The sequence below is a fragment of the Jatropha curcas genome, chromosome 8 (assembly GCF_041381405.1).
Source record: "Jatropha curcas cultivar XTBG-Jc1 chromosome 8, XTBG_Jcur_1.0, whole genome shotgun sequence".
NCBI classification, from domain to species: Eukaryota; Viridiplantae; Streptophyta; class Magnoliopsida; order Malpighiales; family Euphorbiaceae; genus Jatropha; species Jatropha curcas.
Genome location: NC_143158.1, coordinates 6,155,000 through 6,177,313, shown reverse-complemented (window position 1 = coordinate 6,177,313; position 22,314 = coordinate 6,155,000). Strand labels below are relative to the sequence as shown.

Here is a 22,314-nt window from a genome sequence, read left to right as displayed (position 1 = left end):
TACTTATACAAAAACTAAAAAAAATACAATCTTGATTTGAAGTATCTGATTGAGCTGACAGAGCATAATATTTGCATAATATGTGATCGGTTGTTCCATGATCATTCTACAGTCCGATATGATCACTTTCAAATTTATTTCTTCTATTAAAAAGAAGATTTACATTTTTTCTGCATAACCGTTCAAATAACAAAATACCCTAAACTGAATATTAAACTATATAAATTACAACTCAACTATTATATTAACCTATCATTATCCTTGATATATAATTTATTTTATATATAAATGATGAAAGCCTGTATTATCTCAAACTTCAATATTATTGTATTAGACTAGGAAAATATATAAATGGATAGAGGAATAGAAATGCTATGTTTTGTCATAGACAATTCGGTAGGTGGTGAAATAGAAATATAGAATTGATTGACTAGTCCTTAAAGAATAGGGGACCCCACAAGGAGGGGACCTAATTAAATTCTATGGAGATAGAGAATTTGTCAATTATTAATTGGAGGTCCTTATCAGGAAAATGAAATTTGATTATTCCAATGCCAAAAATAGATTTTGAGGGACATATTTGCTATGTTCACTCCAAACTGAGGCACATGGTCTTTGTATTTATTAGAAGTTATATTTTCATTAAAATACATAAAGTGGATTCACATGAATTAAGATAAATAAATAAATAAATAAATAAAGTTAAAAGCCAATGGTCATCAAGTGACCCAATTACAGGAGTCACTGAAACAAGTAAAGCTGACAGCAGACAAAACAGACAAAACCAACTAATTTCAATCTTATGTCCCTTAAAATATCATAGACCAAGTGACTGTTATTTTTTTTTCCTAAAAAAATTATTTCAAGAAAAATAAAATTATTTTCAATACAAATAAATTTTAAAAAGGTTGAATTTTAGAAAAAAAATTGAATAATGAGCAACCCACAAAGTGCATTTTTCTTGCTTTTTGTAGAGACTATCTCCTCGTTACAAATGAGCAATTTTATCATTACATTATTACATTACAAATGGAGAAATATTTTCTGTTTATAAATATAGTTATTTGAGATAGTATTTTTATGCACAAATATTTATCGCTTTTGAATATTAAGAAATAATATTCTTTTCTTAATTAACAATCAGTAATTTGGTCAAAATAACGAACAGTTTAAATAATTTTTTAAAAAATTATTTTCTTAATTAAAGTGTAAAAAACTTAAATGACATATATTTATAGACGGAGGGACTACTTAATTATTAACATATTAACAAATTTATAATTAGTAATAATTCAATAATTTCGCAAGACATTTTACCATAAAATTTTGTTTGATATTTTTATTATTCTTTAATAGTAATAAAACACTAAAAAACTTTACTAAATTAAACAATATGATCCATAGATTTTAATTTTACTAAAAGTATTTGCAGTAATTTTTTAAATTAACCTGAGTAAAATTTAGGTTGAGTCCAAATTGGTAGACCGAGTCAAAAAGGCCACAACACAAAGTGCTTGAAAGTTGGTGCACAAAACAAAAGGGAAAAAGAAACTGAAAAGCAAAACCTTGGTCTTAAAGGATCGCTAAAGACAGAAATGCCACTTCTAAAATAAAATAGTACACAACTGTTAACAGGATATACAAGAGCCCACAAAATTACAATAAGATCAGATGTACTTCAACTCCATCATTGTATAATGGATCATCACTATCATGTCCGCGATACTATTAAAATTTTTACATTCATGGGACGGGACCAAGAAAATTAAAGGGGCGGCCGGCCGGCGGTAGTTCCACCATTGATGACATTAATTCGCTAATTACTGTCGATCGATTTAGAATTTAATTTTCAAGGAACATAATGAAGAAAATTGAATAAGTTAAAGGTTGACACTAAGTACGGATGTACAAGAAAATTGCTATAACAGTTTATAGCTCAGCAAAATCGAAGCAGTGAAGGTGGTGAAAGTGGAGCATGTGCAGTGGTTTGGAGTATGAGAAGCAGTGAAAACTGAAAGGTATAAGAAATTGAAATTGTGAAAGTTTATTTTCCCTAAGACTTATTTTTAATATTTTAATAACAGGCCTGGGTTAATATTCAAATAAAAATAATAATAATGTAAAATGAATTAACTTTATGTCAGGAATATGAAAACATACTCCTATGGCCTATTTTACAAAACTCAGAGAATAAGGCTAGCTATCTGCAATATATCACATAAACACAAGCACAAACAAGAAACATACTCTTATAAAAAATTTCAAACTTGGAAACTTCCTTTGTTTTTCTTTCTTTCTTTATTCAGATTACCCGATTAACATTGCATATAAGAACTGAAACAGCTGTTTATCTTATTAACATCGCACATAAGAACTGAGACAACTGTTTATTATATTTAACAGTACCGGTCCCCATAAATTTAAAAAAGAAAATTGCCCAAAGCACAGAACAAACAACTCATTTTAATACATAGAACCAATGAATAAGATGCAATAATAAAGTGGGCTGCAGCAATATAGACTTACTTTTGAGAGAACTTCTGAGTACACCAGGAATCGTGATTTCCCAAAATAACAGCTTTAGGAAATTTAAGATCTGCAACACTTTGGACGAGCTCTACATTCTCATTACCAAAATCACCTAAACAAGGCCCAAGGAGATGGGAGGACAAGAAAACATAACAAAAGGCCAAAAAGTCTAATAGGTTAGATTTACATTTTACTAGTAATGTTGCAAACGCATACTCAGAATGACTGGTCATGGTACATATAAGGCTGATTTTCATAATTCTCATGAACATGCATATAGTGCATCTGCATGCACTATATGTCAATATGAACTGAAAATTGTTGGTGTCCCACATGGAACCAGATCCCTTTTAAATATTTCCTTGACATTTGGCTTGTCAGTGAAGACAGTCAAAAAGGGTTGTGAAGGCACCGTGTATGAATTAAATGAGGACCAGCCAAAGACACCATACAGGTAAAAGGTGATGGAGAAGAAAACCTGCCTGTAAACAGCACCAAATCCAGCTGCATAATGCAACATATATTAGGTAGGTAGAGGATAGCTATGCACAAAAATAATAGGAAATGCTCACGGAAATCTGAAAGAAAATTGAGAGAAAAAAAAAATGGATGCTTAAAGGCAACAACACCAAGCTATAAAGAGTTTGTTGACCCTCAACAACTTAATCTTACATAGAATTTTTACTAAAATCAATTTTTAGAATTCTGAAATGAATCTCAAGATGGACTCCCAAAGTTAGCTAAACTCAAATAGGCACTACAAAAAGCTTGAATAGTCCATGGCCCAAATAAGCACATAGCAACCTCAACTTAAACTCAATCTCAGTCCTGCTTATTAGCATCCTTAATGCAGGATTGTTCACCTGTGTTACATTTTTCCTACACCAATATTTTTAAATATGAAATGTATGCATATGTGAGTGTCTTTAGTTCCAGCAGAAACTATCCTTCAATGCAGAAAAAGAGAAACACAAGAAAAGGGGCACTATGATGAGCATCAACTTAATTAAGGGTGTCTTTTGCATGCCAAAGTTTAGTGGTTTTAACTGATACAGACAACCCAATATAATGTCGGCATAACCACCTGTGTCTCTTGATTGCAATTGGGAGACGCAATGGTTGGCACCAGCATCAAGTTCATAGAAACCCTACATTGAAATTCTGTACTTTCAATGTGGGATCCAAGTCCCATAAATTATAATTGGGATAATAACATCATCTTTTTCTTCTCTTGGATCCTTGGATCCATGGATCAGGCCCACCAAAGTACGGCCATCCATTATCGTCTTTGTCTATTTCTCATGACTCCCAAATTCATGTTCAACGATGCCATCTAAATTCACTTTCCATAGATATATTGCATTTTGGCCCATTAATGAACCCAAAAACTCTGCAAAACCTCTACAGAACACCTAAAATGAATTGTGACAGATGACTCCTATTTTCACATTACAAATCCCAAAATCAGTGCAGATGTTTTCTCCTCAATTACAAGGAAAATTACTTTTTAGTTATGAACACGAATATATAGAATTATAGAGTAATAAACGCCCATCCCCCCGACAGACACACACACACAAAAAGCGAAGAGAAGTACCTGCAGAAGTTGAAGAGCCTTTGTATCCTCTTCCAGATTCCAATCATCATGCTTCAAAAAAACCCCAGAATTTTCAAACAAAGCAACATAATTTGCTGAATAAAAATTTTCCAAAAATGAAATGATTCCACAATTAAAACTTATATTAATCAATTGCTAACCACACCAACAAAACCAAAGATAGGGTTTCCAAGTTGAAAACGGAACACATGCTTCGAAGAGCAAATAAATGCGAGAGAGAGAAACTCACTACGTCTCCGACGACAGCTACTCGAGCCGACGCCGACATTGAAGAGCAATCGGTGGTTCGCTTAGAGGAAAGGAAGGGGCGAGTATGAGAACTGGACAAAAAGCACGGAAAGGGCGCGTGAAGAAACGCGCTTAAGTTTGACATAACATAACCTTCGCTTCCAATTTCGCGCGCTATTTTTACTGGCAAATACTAGAGTAGGTGGAACTTTAAGCCGTTAAACTAATACTATTGCTGTCCACGTCACTGCCGTTCCGTGTAATTATTATTTTTTTATTTTTATAAATTTTTGGGAGTTGAATTCATTTCGAAGCTAAAACTTATTTGAGTTTTAATTTAATTTATTTCAACAACAAAGATTTAAATTTTTAATATAATTTTTTTTATGCTTAATATAATAGTTAGAAGTGTTTTCAAACTAATTTATGAGCACTGCGATTAAATTTTCTTTAAATATTTTAATTTTAATTGAGTTGAATTCAATAATGGAAATTAGAAATCAATTTTTACCATGTGAATTAGAAAATACTGCCAAATGTCAATCTCAAGCTATGACTCATTTTTCAAAATTAAATGGCAATTTTTCAGAGCATGTGATATCAAAGCATTTTGCAGCATCCTTACTGTTTCCTAAGTCAATTTTTCATCTTCTGTTATTGTAACACGTCAAAATGTCAATATGAAGCTGAAATATCTCAACCCAAATTTCTCTAAGCTACATCCAAGATTTTTCCCTAATTTAATATGTCTATACAAAGATTTTTCTCTAAGCTGAAATATCAAATTTCTCTAATTTGATATATCTAATTTTTACATTTTACATTATTTTTACATTGTTTGATATATGATTTTTCAAGTTGGAAGATTACGTATGGAAAAATTATATCTAAAATATATCTGTCAAATATCTGACCTATCCAATTCTCTCATTTAAATATTTTACCAAAAAAAAAAAAAAAAAAAAAAAAAACAGTTACGTGTCAGAAGACTTGAGCTATCGTCGAAGTCAAAACATAAATGGGAAAACAAGAACTTTTCTTCATTAAGAACCTTACAAGAACCTAAATTCTCAGGCACAAATTAACAGCTAATAAGTATAAGCTCTTTCTTTCTTCTTTCATGGCTACCAAAACCACCATTACCCTCCTAATATTTCTAATCACTCTCAATTTTCATTTCTTGGGGGCAAAAGATTGGATCAAAGCAGCCTACTATGATTCCTCGAGTAACCTCCCTGCATCTGAAGTAAATTCTGCTCTTTTCACTCACATTTTCTATGCTTTTGCTGCTATAAACACTTCCACTTACCAGCTTTCGTTCCCCTTCTCTACTGAATCATCTCTCTCGACTTTCACAGTTAACATTAAACGAAATAACCCATCTGTCATTCCAGTTCTGTCAATAGGACTCGCATATAGAGACTATTCAACATTTTCTTCCATGGTTAGCAAACCTTCTTATAGGAAGTCTTTTATCAAGTCTTCAATGAAAAAAGCCAGGTTTCACGGATTTGGTGGCCTGGACCTCTGTTGGCTTTGGCCTAACACAACATCCGACATGGAAAATATTGGAGTTCTTTTAGATGAATGGCGTGAAGCTATAAATTTTGAGTCAAGAAACAGCAATGGTACTTCTGAGCCAAAACTTATCCTGACAATGGCTATTTATCGCCAGCCAACTATTGCCAATACGAGTTTCCCAGTTGAATCCATGCAAAGAAACTTGGATTGGGCAAATCTTGTAGCCTATGATTATCATTTGCCTTTAAAAGAGAATATTACAGGTAATCATGCAGCTTTATTTGATCCTTTAGGTCATATTAGTACTGATTCTGGTATAAAGGGATGGTTAAGGAGAGGATTGACATCAGAAAAGCTGGTTTTGGGTTTGCCTTATCATGGCTATGCATGGAAATTAGTGAACTCAGATGACAAGTACTCCATTGGTGCACTAGCATCAGGACAAGAGGTTACAAAGGATGGTTCAATAGGCTACAAGTTGATCAAATCTGTAATCCGTGATTATGGCTATGGAGCCATTTCAAGCTACAATGCTACATATGTAGTTAACTACTTTAGAATCAAATCAATTTGGATCAATTTCGATGACGTTGAGGCTATTCAGACTAAAATTTTATATGCCAAGACAAAGGGATTGCTTGGGTACAATGCTTTTCAGCTTGGAAACGATGATAACTGGGAGCTTTCTCGAGCTGGTATGGAAATTGTTCATCTATTACCTAAGTTCTGTTTGATACTTTTTGTTAAGAAAAGTAATCATAAAAGCTTGAAAGCAGCTAAATAATACTCTCCAACTACTTTTTCTAACAGCATAAAAAATTTTATTTTTCTGAAGAAATAGTTGCAATCTGTATGCCAGACAATCGTATATATAATTATATGCACTGGAATGAGGTATTTAAATAATTTCTGTAAGTTGTTTTGTGTATCTTTCTAATACCTGGAATAAATTGGCAGCTTATGAGGTTGGTGAAGTTCATGAAAGGAAAAAGCATTTATGGATTAGAGTTTCAATCCCAATTGCAATTATTACTCTGCTGATCCTACTTGGGTTTCTATCATATTATGTAAAAAGCAGAAAACTTGAATCAAAAGGTAAAGATTTTCTTATTTTTGCCTACATAGACTCCATTGTTTTGCTTTCTTTGGAAATAGGTAAATATCTATGAACATGATTCTTGACAGCATTTGGATTCTCTGTGTTTTATGTTTCAGGGAAACTGAGTTTTGGTGATACAGCAGTTGATGAATATCAGTACCAAAATGCTCCAAATTTGCAAATATTCAAGTTTTCTGAAATCAAAGCAGCTACAGGCAACTTTTCATGCGAAAATAGGCTTGGAGAGGGTGGATATGGACCTGTTTACAAGGTGAATTTCAACAAATCCTTCATTTTAGGTGCTTCTTATAAGGTTAATAAAACTAGTAACTATATATATGTATATAAAAATGAACTTGGAATGAATATATTCAAATTGCTATGTATTTGAATCATTGGGTGTAAGAAAATTCCATATTGACTATTTTGTTGGGCTTCGTCAGGGTAAACTTGCAAAGGGAGGGGAAATAGCAGTGAAAAGGCTTTCAAAAACTTCACATCAAGGATTTAAGGAGTTCATGAACGAAGTTAAACTTACAGCAAAGCTGCAACATGTTAATCTAATAAGGCTTTTGGGATTTTGCACTGATAGAGGAGAGAAAATGTTGATATATGAGTACATGCCTAACAAAAGCTTGGATTTCTATTTGTTTGGTAAATGATATATTATTTATTTCCCTATTTGGTTCTCTCTCCAGATTAGAAATAATAAAAGAAGCTTAGGCTCGTAACTCTGTTTTTGATGCAGATCAAAAGAGAAGATTGGAATTGAATTTGGAACGACGCGTTCATATCATTGAAGGGATTGCTCAAGGGCTTATGTACCTTCAAGAATACTCAAATTTGACAATAATTCATAGAGATATTAAAGCTAGCAACATTTTACTAGACAATGAGATGAAGCCAAAGATTTCTGATTTTGGTATGGCGAGAATTTTGCAGAAGGAGAGCAATGAAGCCAACACAGGCCAGATTGTTGGGACATAGTAAGTAAATTGCTTCTTGAAAAGCAATGTATTTCATACCATCTAACAAATACATACATACTTATATATACATATATGTGTGTGTGTGTGTGTGTGTGTGTGTGTGTGGCTTAATGATCTCATTTATTCATGAAAAATTGCAGTGGCTACGTACCTCCTGAATATGTGAAAAGAGGTACCTACTCCATGAAGTATGATGTTTATAGCTTTGGAGTTTTGCTTCTGCAAATCATAAGTGGGAAGAGAAACACATGTTTTTATGGTTCAAGTGAAAATCTAAACCTTCAGGAATATGTAAGTCACCTTCTTTACACTTGCTTTGACATATTAGGCAATTGGTAGATTGATCTTGTTTCGCGCATTGCAGGCGTACGAATTGTGGAAAGAAAATGGCGGTGAGGAATTTATAGATCCAACATTAGATGATAAATGTTCTTCCTGTAAGCTCTTGAGATACCTGCAAGTAGCCCTGCTATGCGTGCAAGAAAGTCCATTGGATAGACCTTCAATCTTGGAAGTTTATTCCATGCTGAAAAACGAAAATGATGCTATTGCTCGTCCTAAAAGACCTGCATTTTCTGTCCTGAATTGTGAAGACGAAGAAAATAGACACACACCAGGTCAAGAAATTTGTTCAGTCAATGATGTGTCCATTACCGAAATGTTGCCCAGATAACATAGCTTTGTCTTTTTCAAATGAAATTGTATAAACAGGCATACAATTGCATTTTAGAGTAAACAATTTCTAATCCATGGATGCTAACATTGCAATATGTTAAAACATCACCTATTAATTGACATTTTATTCCCTTTTTCATTCTAATTAACCCCTTCATTTGCATTTAGCAAACATTAGTATTTAATTAAGATGATTTTTTATCATTAAATAATAGAAATACAAACTAATGATATCCAATGGAATTATAATTAATAACCACTAAATAATGAAATTACAGTAATGTGACTAACTAATTGAATTGAAATATAATACCAATTTATTAAAATTTTGCCTTATAATTAAATCTTTTTGTATTTTATTTAATTATAAAAAATTAACAAATTAATAAACGTTTCAATTGAAAATATGAAGTTTCAAAAAGAAGAAAGTAAAAAGGACATAATTTATTTTATAAACATTTCAAATATTTCAATCTATTAATTAAAAATTTCAATTTATTACTTGAAAATTTCTAAACGGATGTAATTTCACATTTTATCATTTAATTAAAATAAATTATTTAAATTAAATCAACAACAGTTTTCTAAAAACATTTATCCTTCAAATTGTTTTAAAAAAATATACAATTACACAATATGCCAACCAGAATTATATAAACATACTACTACCAGTAATAAACTCAAAACTCTATTAATCTGGAGTCGTGGATTCATTAGTTAACTACCAAAATAAGGGCCAAAAAGAAATTATTAACATTTTTCTCCAATTAATCACTAAGATTTTTTCAATAAAAAAAAGGGAAAAAGAAAACATTTGTAAAAAGAAAATCCAGACCAAGAAACGTTTTGAGTCGAGGCTCAGATTTTATTGTGTCAATCAGGAAGGTGAACAGAGCTATGGCTGCAACAAAGAAACTAAGTGGGAGTGAGAGAGTTGGAGCCAATATAAATAAATAAATAAATAAACAAAGGGAAAGTAATTATTTAGTCCATGAGGTTCGAAGCAAACATTGTGCAGCCAAAAACGTTATTACCCTTTTGAGTGTCTGATTTCGCTGATCAGAAACATCATCACTGCCTCAAAAACACAAAGATAGATAGGAACATTTTGGTCATTGTACAAATTTTCCTGTGAAACAAACAAGGCTTGAAGAGAAAGATAAAAAGAAAAGGAGGCTCAGATCAGATATCCAAAGAATTGGACAAGAAAGAAACACCATTAAACCATGACTGCAATTAAGGAATGACAGAAATTGAGAGAAACCTCATTTTGCTTATTTCCAAAGATTGCCCCGCCAAGATAAATGGTTATTTATATCTAATCCTGATTTTTGATTACTGATATATCATCATAGCCTCATCAAATAGACATTATGTATATTATCTATGTTGCATGGAAACGCAGGAACGGAAACGGACAACATATGAGAAATATCCAGTTTATAGAAATGTATTTTCGAGAGGGGAACAGAGCTTCCAAATTGCCCCGAGGAGTTTCCAAACATTTCCGTGCGACATAGTATATTATATATAGATAGACAGAATGCAGAGGAAGTTGATTAATTAATTAATTAATTTTGTTTAATGGCTGTTGCCAACATAAAAAAAAATGAAATCATCGACTTAGCTAACAATCTAACAGGAGGAGTCAACCACCCTGAAACCTGCCGCCTGCCTGAGAGCAAAGCCTCATTCCCAAATTAATGAGATACAAGTTTCCAATGAACCAAACAAGGAGAGAAAGAAACCAAGGGATTTGGTAAATCACAAGGCCCCATTTACAAAATGACATTTCAAATGAATTTTCATTTGCACCAAACATGAAAGTCTAGATTTGTAAATGAATTCATTTAAAATTTTGTAGAATTCATTTAAACCAAGAGAGACGACGGATGGAAATAAACCACACTCATACTGGTTAAGTTACTCCCACTGCCAAAATTGACAGACAAGCACAAGGACATCTGGGAAATAAACTCTAACCTGCCTTGAGAGGTAGGCTCAGATTCGCCTTTGGTCAGACAGAAAAGAGAACAACATGACCATGGCTGCAACAAAAACAGGGGAAAATCAAAGCTCAAAGTTGCCTAGCCAAAGCTCTGTTCCTTACAACGTCTGTTTTCCACTAAAAAAAATCATCACAGCCTCATAAAAAGGAAAAATTTCAGCAAACCAAACAGATACTTAACAGAGATAGAGAAATCTGAAGAAAGACAAGGTTCAGATCAGATATGCCTTTGAATCAGACAAGAAAGAAACAATGGCATCACTATGGCTGCAGCTCGCAAAGGCTGCCCCGCCAAGAATGCTTCAGTTCTCTCGAATCTGATCTTTTGGGTCACTGAATATATCATCACAGTCTTATTATTATTATTATTACTACTACTATTATTATTATTATTGTTGTTGTTGCATATATATATATATATATATATATATATAGAGAGAGAGAGAGAGAGAGAGAGAGAGAGAGAGATGTTTTATTTTCCTTTTTCTTTCTTTACCTTTTCTTCCTTTTGGGGCTGTTGGTAATCTAAGAAGTGAAAAATCACAGGCTCCGCTACCGATCAGAGAGGCGGAAGTCAACCACCCGGAAACCATCCATATCTCTCTGAGAGCAAAACCTCATTCTCAGCTGGAATTTCCCCTACCAAAGAGAGAAATACCTAGCTCTTCTCATCTTTTCATTTCAAATTCTCTATTTATGGCGATATCACCTTGATTTGATTATTCCATGCTTAGCCTTCCTTTGTGCTGTATTTTGTGGAAAACTGAGGGGTATTATTGCCAATCTATTATCATTATTGCGATTGGTAAAAAGGGAATCAAATGGAGGTCAATTTTGTAATCACAAGAACCGAAGTACTCATGTTCATCTTTTTACGAGACCGCCACTGGCCTTGGTTATACCCGTGTGCTTAATGCGTGAGCGGGAGTAATGGTTATCGCTTTCTTGCACCAAAATCGCGAATAACAATGCTCCTCTTTACACTTCTTTGAGGATAAATATTAAATTTAATCCTTAATATTTAATTAATTATAAAAATTCTTTAAATTTAGTCACTTTTATTAAAAAATTAAAAATTATCATTTCTTTTATTAAAAATATTAAATGTTAAAATGGAAAAAAAAAAAACTCAAATATAGAATGGGAATAAATAGCTTTATCTTTTCTTTTCAAACAAATTTCAACCAAAAAAAAAAAAAAAAAATCAATTAAATATTCTATTAGTTTGAACTTAAATTATTAGATCAGCTCAAGTCTGATTATTTTAAGTTTAACCGGATATCCAATCAAGAAATAAAAAAATTAATCAGTCCAAATTGTCAATTTCCCACTCTGTTAAGCTCATACAGTTCACACGCAGTCCCATTGCGGTCACTCGCCGCCGTTTGGTTCAAAGTTATGGCCTCTTCCGGTTGCCCATCACCGGCAGTTATGATCATTGACTAAAAAAAAAAAATTGAAAGTTCCATATGAGCTGAATTAAAAAAGAACTGATCGAGAAAAAAGCAAAAAGCTGAAACGAGAGGGAGATAATTAAGGAGGCGGCTCAGATCCGGATACTATATGATGAGGCAAGAGAAAGGTGAAGCACTACCGCCATGGCTGCGAGAACCGGTTGCCAGCGAAAATGGTCGTTTTCATCGGCCATCCGGGTCGCCCCGCCGATAAGAAGCGGGTACTTTCGCCATTTGTTGCCTGATTGGACACTCTGGAAAGGAACGTATCATCACAGCCTTATATGTATGTGTTTGCATCAGAAAGGGAATGATAAAGAAAAAGAAAAAGAAAAAAAAAAAAGAAAAGAAGAGAACACTTTGTATGGAGAGAGAGAGAGAGAGAGAGAGAGAGAGAGAGAGATTGGACCGATGAAATCATCGGCCCCGATAAGAGCCTCATTCGTTTTCCAGTCAGTGTCAAAACCCTAGGTTGGTCTCTGCTCTTTGTTTAGAGGGGGCTTGGTTTTCCAATCTTCCGTTTTTGCCCTCTGGTGGTTGGCTTTGGGCTTCTGGCTTTTTAGTCGTTAATGGATATTGGATATGGAAGGAATCTTTTGAGTAATTTTCGTACGATTAAGTGCACGTCTCAGTTAAACTTAATTGCAATATATTAATGAGAGGGTTTAATTAAGTATTAAGTCTTTGAACTTTTATTTCTATTAAAATTAAGTCTTTATTTTATTTCTGCAACCATGACAGTCAGTGGCCCGAACTAAAAAAAATAATTAGAGAGAGCAAAAAGAAAATTTCAAAATTGAGAGGTACGGTATCAAAAGAAATCATTATTTTATAAATAAAAAGTAAAATTTTCTATATTTTAAAAGGTAAATTTCAAAAAGAAAAATTTAAAATAAGGGGACAGCCGGCGGTAGCTCCACCACTGATGACATTGAATAAAGTTCAAGGTTGACACTAAGTATGGATGTGCAAGAAAATTGCTATAACAGTTTATAGCTCAGCAAAATCGAAGCATTGAAGGTGGTGAAAGTGGAGCATGTGCGGTGGTTTGGAGTATGAGAAGCAGTGAAAACTAAAAGGTATAAGAAATTGAAATTGTGAAAGTTTATTTTTCCCAAGTCCTATTTTTAATATTTTAATAACAGGCCTGAGTTAATCGGGTATGTGCGAATTGATCGGTTTAACAATGGATTAGCAGAATTCAGTTCTTTCTTATATGGTTCAAAAGTAGACTCTGGTTTATAAGGAAAAAATTTGAAATCAACGACAAAGTAGAAATTCGAAAACAATAAATTTATAAGGAAAAAATTCCACAAATGCAAAAATAAACAAAATCCTCTGGAAATGGAAAAAATTATCAACTCCATGAGCAATTACACGCTTATCTCTATATATATTCCAATGCGTAATCTTAACACCATTAATTGAAAAATTATCTAGATCATCATAGTCAAAATTAATTTTATGAACTAGATTGCAAATATTCGATTCAACAGATTCTTTGAAAGTGAATCCTGAATTAAAAACCTGTTGATCAACTTTTGCAAGAACAATTTGATGGGCGAGATCAATCTGGTCCTGCAAATCAAGAATAGCTTCATTTCGAGCAGCAAAGAAGGTGATAGAAACGTTTTTTCTTACGCTATGGCTGAGAGGGTCGCGACGAGCTCTGCGCTGGGTGTAGCATTGGGTTATTAAATTGAAACCTGAAGCTTCAAGTGCTTTTGCCATTAAAAGGTTGAGTGAATCATTTTCTTTTCCACCGTACAATTTTAGGGAAAGTATATTTTACATCAGTTAAGGCTCCAGTTTTGAGGAAAAAGTCGGTTACAGTTCTGGGATTACGTTGCTGTGATGCTTAAGATGAGGAGGAGGAAGAAGAGAAGAATGGATTGGATTGCTATGATTGCAATTGGGAGAAGCAATGGTTGGCACCAGCATCAAGTTCATAGAAACCCTAGATTGAAATTCTGTACTTTCAATGTGGGATCCGAGTCCCATAAATTATAATTAGGATAAAAACATCCAATCTTTTTCTTCTCTTGGATCCATGGATCAGGCCCACCAAAGTACGGCCATCCATTACCGTCTTTGTCTATTTCTCATGACTCCCAAATTCATGTTCAACGATGCCATCTAAATTCACTTTCCATAGATATATTGCATTTTGGCCCATTAATGAACCCAAAAACTATGTAAAACCTCTACAGAACACCTAAAATGAATTGTGACAGATGACTCCTATTTTCACATTACAAATCCCAAAATCAGTGCAGATGTTTTCTCCTCAATTACAAGGAAAATTACTTTTTAGTTATGAACACGAATATATTTACTTATAGAGTAATAAACGCCCATCCCCCCAACAGGCACACAGACACACAGACACACACACACACACACACAAAAGCGAAGAGAAGTACCTGCAGAAGTTGAAGAGCCTTTGTATCCTCTTCTAGATTCCAATCATCATGCTTCAAAAAAACCCCAGAATTTTCAAAAAAAGAAACATAATTTGCTGAATAAAAATTTTCCAAAAATGAAATGATTCCACAATTACAACTTATATTAATCAATTGCTAACCACACCAACAAAACCAAAGATAGGATTTCCAAGTTGAAAACGGAACACATGCTTCGAAGAGCAAATAAATGCGAGAGAGAGAAACTCACTACGTCTCCGACGACAGCTACTCGAGCCGACGCCGACATTGAAGAGCAATCGGTGGTTCGCTTAGAGGAAAGGGAGGGGCGAGTATGAGAACTGGACAAAAAGCACGGAGTGGGCGCGTGAAGAAACGCGCTCAAGCTTGACATAACATAACCTTCGCTTCCAATTTGGCGCGCTATTTTTACTGGCAAATACTAGAGTAGGTGGAACTTTAAGCCGTTAAACTAACACTATTGCTGTCCACGTCACTGCCGTTCCGTGTAATTATTATTTTCTAATTTTTATAAAATTTTGGGAGTTGAATTCATTTCGAAGCTAAAACTTATTTGAGTTTTAATTTAATTTATTTCAACAAAAAAGATTTAAATTTTTAATATAATTTTTTTTATGATTAATATAATAGTTAGAAGTGTTTTCAAACTAATTTATGAGCACTGCGATTAAATTTTCTTTAAATATTTTAATTTTAATAATGGAAATTAGAAATCAATTTTTACCATGTGATTAGAAATTAAATGGTTCGAAAATACTGTCAAATGTCAATCTCAAGCTATCACTCATTTTTCGAAATTAAATGGTAATTTTTCAGAACATGTGATATCAAAGCATTTTGCAGCATCCTTACTGTTTCCTAAGTCAATTTTTCATCTTCTGTTATTGTAACACGTCAAAATGTCAGTATGAAGCTGAAATATCTCAACCCAAATTTCTCTAAGCTACATCCAAGATTTTTCCCTAATTTGATATGTCTACACAAAGATTTTTCTCTAAGCTGAAATATCAAATTTCTCTAATTTGATATGTCTAATTTTCACATTGTTTGATATATTATTTTTCAAGTTGGAAGATTACGTATGGAAAAATTATATCTAAAATATCTGTCAAATATCTTACCTATCCAATTCTCTCTCATTTAAATATTTTGAAGGCATAAACCAAAAAAATAAAAAAAAAACAAAAAGCAGTTACATGTCAGAAGACTTGAGCTATCGTCAAAGTCAAAACATAAATGGGAAAACAAGAACTTTTCTTCAACAAGAACCTTACAAGAACCTAAATTCTCAGGCACAAATTAACAGCTAATAAGCATAAGCTCTTTCTTTCTTCTTTCATGGCTACCAAAACCACCATTACCCTCCTAATATTTCTAATCACTCTCAATTTTCATTTCTTGGAGGCAAAAGATTGGATCAAAGCAGCCTACTATGCTTCAGCAACTAACATCCCTGCATCTGAAGTAAATTCTGCTCTTTTCACTCACATTTTCTATGCTTTTGCTGCTATAAACAATTCCACCTACCGGCTTTCCTTCCCCTTATCTACTCAACCAACTCTCTACACTTTCACACGTATCATTAAACGTAATAACCCATCTATCATTCCAGTTCTGTCAATAGGACTCGCATATGAAGACTATTCTACATTTTCTTGCATGGTTAGCAAACCTTCTTATAGGAAGTCTTTTATCGAGTCTTCAATGAAAAATGCCAGGTTTCACGGATTTGGTGGCCTGGACCTCTGTTGGCTTTGGCCTAACACAACATCCGACATGGAAAATATTGGAGTTCTTTTAGATGAATGGCGTGAAGCTATAAATTTTGAGTCAAGAAACAGCAATGGTACTTCTGAGCCAAAACTTATCCTGACAATGGCTATTTATCGCCAGCCAACTATTGCCAATACGAGTTTCCCAGTTGAATCCATGCAAAGAAACTTGGATTGGGCAAATCTTGTAGCATATGATTATCATTTGCCTTTAAAAGAGAATATTACAGGTAATCATGCAGCTTTATATGATCCTTTAGGTCATATTAGTACTGATTCTGGTATAAAGGAATGGTTAAGGAGAGGATTGACATCAGAAAAGCTGGTTTTGGGTTTGCCTTATCATGGCTATGCATGGAAATTAGTGAACTCAAATGACAAGTACTCCATTGGTGCACTAGCATCAGGACCAGAGATTACAATGGATGGTTCAATGGGCTACAAGTTGATCAAATCTGTAATCCTTAATTATGGCTATGGAGTCATTTCAAGCTACAATGCTACATATGTAGTTAACTACTTTAGCAACAAATCAATTTGGATCAATTTTGATGATGTTGAGGCTATTCAGACTAAAATTTTATATGCCAAGACAAAGGGATTGCTTGGGTACAATGCTTTTCAGCTTGCAAACGATGATAACTGGGAGCTTTCTCGAGCTGGTATGGAAATTGTTCATCTATTGTCTAAGTTCTGTTTGATACTTTTTGTAAGAAAAGTAATCATAAAAACTTCAAAACAGCTAAATAATACTCTCCAACTACTTTTTCTAACAGCATAAAAAATTTTATTTTTCTGAAGAAATAGTTGCAATCTCTATGCCAGACACTCGCATATATATTTATATGCACTGGAATGAGGTATTTAAATCATTTCTGTATGTTGTTTTGTGTATCTTTCTAATACCTGGAATAAATTGGCAGCTTATGAGGTTGGTGAAGTTCATGAAAGGAAAAAGCATTTATGGATTAGAGTTTCAATCCCAATTGCAATTATTACTCTGCTGATCCTACTTGGGTTTCTATCATATTATGTAAAAAGCAGAAAACTTGAATCAAAAGGTAAAGATTTTCTTATTTTTGCCTACATAGACTCCATTGTTTTGCTTTCTTTGGAAATAGGTAAATATCTATGAACATGATTCTTGACAGCATTTGGATTCTCTGTGTTTTATGTTTCAGGGAAACTGAGTTTTGGTGATACAGCAGTTGATGAATATCAGTACCAAAATGCTCCAAATTTGCAAATATTCAAGTTTTCTGAAATCAAAGCAGCTACAGGCAACTTTTCATGCGAAAATAGGCTTGGAGAGGGTGGATATGGACCTGTTTACAAGGTGAATTTCAACAAATCCTTCATTTTAGGTGCTTCTTATAAGGTTAATAAAACTAGTAACTATATATATGTATATAAAAATGAACTTGGAATGAATATATTCAAATTGCTATGTATTTGAATCATTGGGTGTAAGAAAATTCCATATTGACTATTTTGTTGGGCTTCGTCAGGGTAAACTTGCAAAGGGAGGGGAAATAGCAGTGAAAAGGCTTTCAAAAACTTCACATCAAGGATTTAAGGAGTTCATGAACGAAGTTAAACTTACAGCAAAGCTGCAACATGTTAATCTAATAAGGCTTTTGGGATTTTGCACTGATAGAGGAGAAAAAATGTTGATATATGAGTACATGCCTAACAAAAGCTTGGATTTCTATTTGTTTGGTAAGTGATATATTATTTATTTCCCTATTTGGTTCTCTCTCTAGATTAGAAATAATAAAAGAAGCTTAGACTCGTAACTCTGTTTTTGATGCAGATCAAAACAGAAGATTGGAATTGAATTTGGAACGACGCGTTCATATCATTGAAGGGATTGCTCAAGGGCTTATGTACCTTCAAGAATACTCAAATTTGACAATAATTCATAGAGATATTAAAGCTAGCAACATTTTACTAGACAATGAGATGAAGCCAAAGATTTCTGATTTTGGTATGGCGAGAATTTTTCAGAAGGAGAGCAATGAAGCCAACACAGGCCAGATTGTTGGGACATAGTAAGTAAATTGCTTCTTGAAAAGCAATGTATTTCATATCATCTAACAAATACATACATACTTATATATACATATATATATGTGTGTGTGTGTGTGTGTGTGTGTGTGTGTGGCTTAATGATCTCATTTATTCATGAAAAATTGCAGTGGCTACGTACCTCCTGAATATGTGAAAAGAGGTACCTACTCCATGAAGTATGATGTTTATAGCTTTGGAGTTTTGCTTCTGCAAATCATAAGTGGGAAGAGAAACACATGTTTTTATGGTTCAAGTGAAAATCTAAACCTTCAGGAATATGTAAGTCACCTTCTTTACACTTGCTTTGACATATTAGGCAATTGGTGTATTGATCTTGTTTCGCGCATTGCAGGCGTACGAATTGTGGAAAGAAAATGGCGGTGAGGAATTTATAGATCCAACATTAGATGATAAATGTTCTTCCTGTAAGCTCTTGAGATGCCTGCAAGTAGCCCTGCTATGCGTGCAAGAAAGTCCAATGGATAGACCTTCAATCTTGGAAGTTTATTCCATGCTGAAAAACGAAAATGATGCTATTGCTCGTCCTAAAAGACCTGCATTTTCTGTCCAGAATTGTGAAGACGAAGAAAATAGACACATATCAGGTCAAGAAATTTGTTCAGTCAATGATGTGTCCATTACCGAAATGTTGCCCAGATAACGTAGCTTTGCCTTTTTCAAATGAAATTGTATAAACAGGCATACAATCGCATTTTAGAGTAAACAATTTCTAATCCATGGATGCTAACATTGCAATATATTAAAACATCACCTATTAATTGATATTTTATTCCTTTTTTCATTCTAATTAACCCCTTCATTTGCATTTAGCAAACGTTAATATTTAATAAACATTGATTTTTTATCATTAAATAATAGAAATACAAACTAATGATATCCAATGGAATTAAAATTAATAACCACTAAATAATGAAATTACAGTAATGTGATTAACTGATTGAATTGAAATATAATACCAATTTATTAAAATTTTGCCTTATAATTAAATCTTTTTATATTTTATTTAATTATAAAAAATTAACAAATTAATAAACATTTCAATTGAATATATGAAGTTTCAAAAGTAAAAGGACATAATTTAATTTATAAAATTTCAAAATATTTCAATCTACTAATTAAAATTTTCAATTTATTACCTGAAAATTTCAAAACGGATGTAATTTCACATTTTATCATTTAATTAAAATAAATTATTTAAATTAAATCAACAACAATTTTCTAAAAACATTTATCCTTCAAATTGTTTAAAAAATATATACAATTACACAATATGCCAACGGAAATTAATAAACATACTACCAAAATCCGGAATCATGGATTCATTAGTTAACTACCAAAATAAGGGCCAAAAAGAAATCATGAACATTTTTCTCCAATTAACCACTAAGATTTTTTCAATGAAAAAAAGGGAAAAAGAAAACATTTGTAAAAAGAAAATCCAGACAAAGAAACGTTTTGAGTCGAGGCTCAGATTTTATCGTGTCAATCAGGAAGGTGACCAGAGCTATGGCTGCAACAAAGAAACTAAGTGGTACTGAGAGAGTTGGAGCCAAAATAAATAAATAAACAAAGGGAAAGTAATTATTTAGTCCATGAGGTTCGAAGCAAACATTGTGCAGCCAAAAACGTTATTACCCTTTTGAGTGTCTGATTTCGCTGATCAGAAACATCATCACTGCCTCAAAAACACAAAGATAGATAGGAACATTTTGGTCATTGTACAAATTTTCCTGTGAAACAAACAAGGCTTGAAGAGAAAGATAAAAAGAAAAGGAGGCTCAGATCAGATATCCAAAGAATTGGACAAGAAAGAAACACCATTAAACCATGACTGCAATTAAGGAATGACAGAAATTGAGAGAAACCTCATTTTGCTTATTTCCAAAGATTGCCCCGCCAAGATAAATGGTTATTTATATCTAATCCTGATTTTTGATTACTGATATATCATCATAGCCTCATCAAATAGACATTATGTATATTATCTATGTTGCATGGAAACGCAGGAACGGAAACGGACAACATATGAGAAATATCCAGTTTATAGAAATGTATTTTCGAGAGGGGAACAGTGCTTCCAAATTGCCCAATTTACAGAAATTGCCCCGAGGAGTTTCCAAACATTTCCGTGCAAGATTGTATTATAGATAGACAGAATGCAGAGGAAGTTGATTAATTAATTTATTTATTTTGTTTAATGGCTGTTGCCAACATAAAAAAAAAAATGAAATCATCGACTTAGCTAACAATCGGACAGGAGGAGTCAACCACCCTGAAACCTGCCGCCTGCCTGAGAGCAAAGCCTCGTTCCCAAATTAATGAGATACAAGTTTCCAATGAACCAAACAAGGAGAGAAAGAAAGCAAGGGATTTGGTAAATCACAAGGCCCCATTTGCAAAATGAATTTTCAAATGAATTTTCATTTGCACCGAACATGAAAGTCTAGATTTGTAAATGAATTACTTAAAATTTTGCAGAATTCATTTAAACCAAGAGGGACGACGGATGGAAATATGCTACACTCATACTGGTTAAGTTACTCCCACTGCCAAAAATGACAGACAAGCACAAGTACATCTGGGAAATAAACTCTAACCTGCCTTTTTTGAGAGAGGTAGGCTCAGATTCGCCTTTGGTCAGACAGAAAAGAGAACCACATAACCATGGCTGCAACAAAAACAGGGAAAAATGAAAGCTCAAAGTTGCCAAGCCAAAGCTCTGTTCCTTACAACGTCTGTTTTCCACTAAAAAAAAATCATCACACCCTCATAAAAAGGAAAAATTTCAGCAAACCAAACATATACTTAACAGAGATAGAGAAATCTGAAGAAAGACAAGGCTCAGATCAGATATGCCTTTGAATCAGACAAGAAAGAAACAATGGCATCACTATGGCTGCAACTCGCAAAGGCTGCCCCGCCAAGAATGCTTAATTTCCTCGAATCTGATCTTTTGGGTCACTGAATATATCATTATTATTATTATTATTATTATTATTATTATTATTGTTGTTGTTGCAGCATAAATATATATATATATATATATATATATATATATATATATATAGAGAGAGAGAGAGAGAGAGAGAGAGAGAGAGAGGGAAAGATGTTTTATTTTCCTTCTTCTTTCTTTTCCTTTGGGGCTGTTAGTAATCTAAGAAGTGAAAAATCACAGGCTCCGCTACCGATCAGAGAGGCGGAAGTCAACCACCCGGAAACCATCCATATCTCTCTGAGAGCAAAACCTCATTCTCAGCTGGAATTTCCCCTACCAAAGAGAGAAATACCTAGCTCTTCTCATCTTTTCATTTCTAATTCTCTATTTATGGCGATATCACCTTGATTTGATTATTCCATGCTTAGCCTTCCTTTGTGCTGTATTTTGTAGAAAACTGAGGGGTATTATTGCCAATCTATTATCATTATTGCGATTGGTAAAAAGGGAATCAAATGGAGGTCAATTTTGTAATCACAAGAACCAAAGTACTCATATTCATCTTTTTACGAGACCGCCACTGGCCTTGGTTATACGCGTGTGCTTCATGCGTGAGCGGGTGTAATGGTTATCGCTATCTTGCACCAAAAAAAAAAAAAACAGAACATCAATTTTGCTCTCGCCATCTCAAGATTGTTTGTGTCTCCATCTTGACTACAACCCTGGATGCGCTGCAAACCGATCACAATGAATAATTAAAATGAGCACAGATACAAAGAAGAATTGCTGTTTGTGGGTATTACTGCAACTTTCTAGATTGGGGTTGTTGGATTCTCGATTTTGAACAGGATGTAATTATGGGTCTCGTTGAGTAACTTATCACCTGGGATGGTTAATCTCTCTTGCGCTATGCATGTTGATTTTCTTGCAATTGCATGTGCGCAGCTATGT

General features: G+C 33.5%; 2 protein-coding genes and 1 long non-coding RNA gene across 20 annotated transcripts; 2 read left to right on the top strand and 1 right to left on the bottom strand.

Moving 5' to 3' along the window:
* Nucleotides 1–2,328: 2,328 nt before the first annotated feature.
* LOC105633484 (uncharacterized) lies at nt 2,329–21,736 on the bottom strand. Of its 17 annotated transcripts, none has more exons than XR_016322313.1 (7): nt 18,547–18,681; nt 11,164–14,595; nt 10,643–10,707; nt 8,136–8,564; nt 4,377–7,255; nt 4,127–4,177; nt 2,329–3,033 (listed from the first exon to the last, which is right to left on the bottom strand). It is a non-coding gene; the product is annotated as an uncharacterized LOC105633484 (long non-coding RNA). The 17 variants fall into 17 exon arrangements; XR_016322316.1 differs by having other exon boundaries at nt 8,136–8,550; XR_016322304.1 differs by adding an exon at nt 21,026–21,736 and having other exon boundaries at nt 8,136–14,595; nt 18,547–18,970.
* On the top strand, nt 5,496–8,732 carry LOC149494074 (putative cysteine-rich receptor-like protein kinase 16). The gene is made up of 7 exons (XM_089725506.1): nt 5,496–6,591; nt 6,854–6,991; nt 7,112–7,266; nt 7,439–7,649; nt 7,744–7,981; nt 8,125–8,275; nt 8,349–8,732. Exons 1-7 carry the CDS (start codon nt 5,496–5,498, stop codon nt 8,655–8,657), a joined length of 2,298 nt encoding a protein of 765 aa, XP_089581632.1. The 3' UTR covers nt 8,658–8,732.
* On the top strand, nt 15,433–19,190 carry LOC105633483 (G-type lectin S-receptor-like serine/threonine-protein kinase At1g61550). 2 transcript variants are annotated; one of them, XM_089725505.1, is made up of 7 exons: nt 15,433–16,999; nt 17,261–17,458; nt 17,519–17,673; nt 17,846–18,056; nt 18,151–18,388; nt 18,536–18,686; nt 18,760–19,190. In XM_089725505.1, exons 1-7 carry the CDS (start codon nt 15,904–15,906, stop codon nt 19,066–19,068), a joined length of 2,358 nt encoding a protein of 785 aa, XP_089581631.1. In that variant the 5' UTR covers nt 15,433–15,903; the 3' UTR covers nt 19,069–19,190. The 2 variants fall into 2 exon arrangements, with proteins under 2 accessions (XP_089581631.1, XP_089581630.1); XM_089725504.1 differs by having other exon boundaries at nt 15,435–16,999; nt 17,261–17,398.
* Nucleotides 21,737–22,314: the final 578 nt, after the last annotated feature.

What these genes read in the sequence shown, in the direction of transcription:
- LOC149494074 (XM_089725506.1), top strand. Translation starts at nt 5,496, where the DNA reads ATGGCTACCAAAACCACCATTACCCTCCTAATATTTCTAATCACTCTC. An exon ending in CAGAAAACTTGAATCAAAAG is followed by an intron (nt 6,992 to 7,111) that starts GTAAAGATTTTC and finishes TTTATGTTTCAG; the next exon opens with GGAAACTGAGTTTTGGTGAT. An exon ending in GGCCAGATTGTTGGGACATA is followed by an intron (nt 7,982 to 8,124) that starts GTAAGTAAATTG and finishes GAAAAATTGCAG; the next exon opens with TGGCTACGTACCTCCTGAAT.
- LOC105633483 (XM_089725505.1), top strand. Translation starts at nt 15,904, where the DNA reads ATGGCTACCAAAACCACCATTACCCTCCTAATATTTCTAATCACTCTC. An exon ending in CTGGGAGCTTTCTCGAGCTG is followed by an intron (nt 17,000 to 17,260) that starts GTATGGAAATTG and finishes ATAAATTGGCAG; the next exon opens with CTTATGAGGTTGGTGAAGTT. An exon ending in CTTGGATTTCTATTTGTTTG is followed by an intron (nt 18,057 to 18,150) that starts GTAAGTGATATA and finishes TTTTTGATGCAG; the next exon opens with ATCAAAACAGAAGATTGGAA.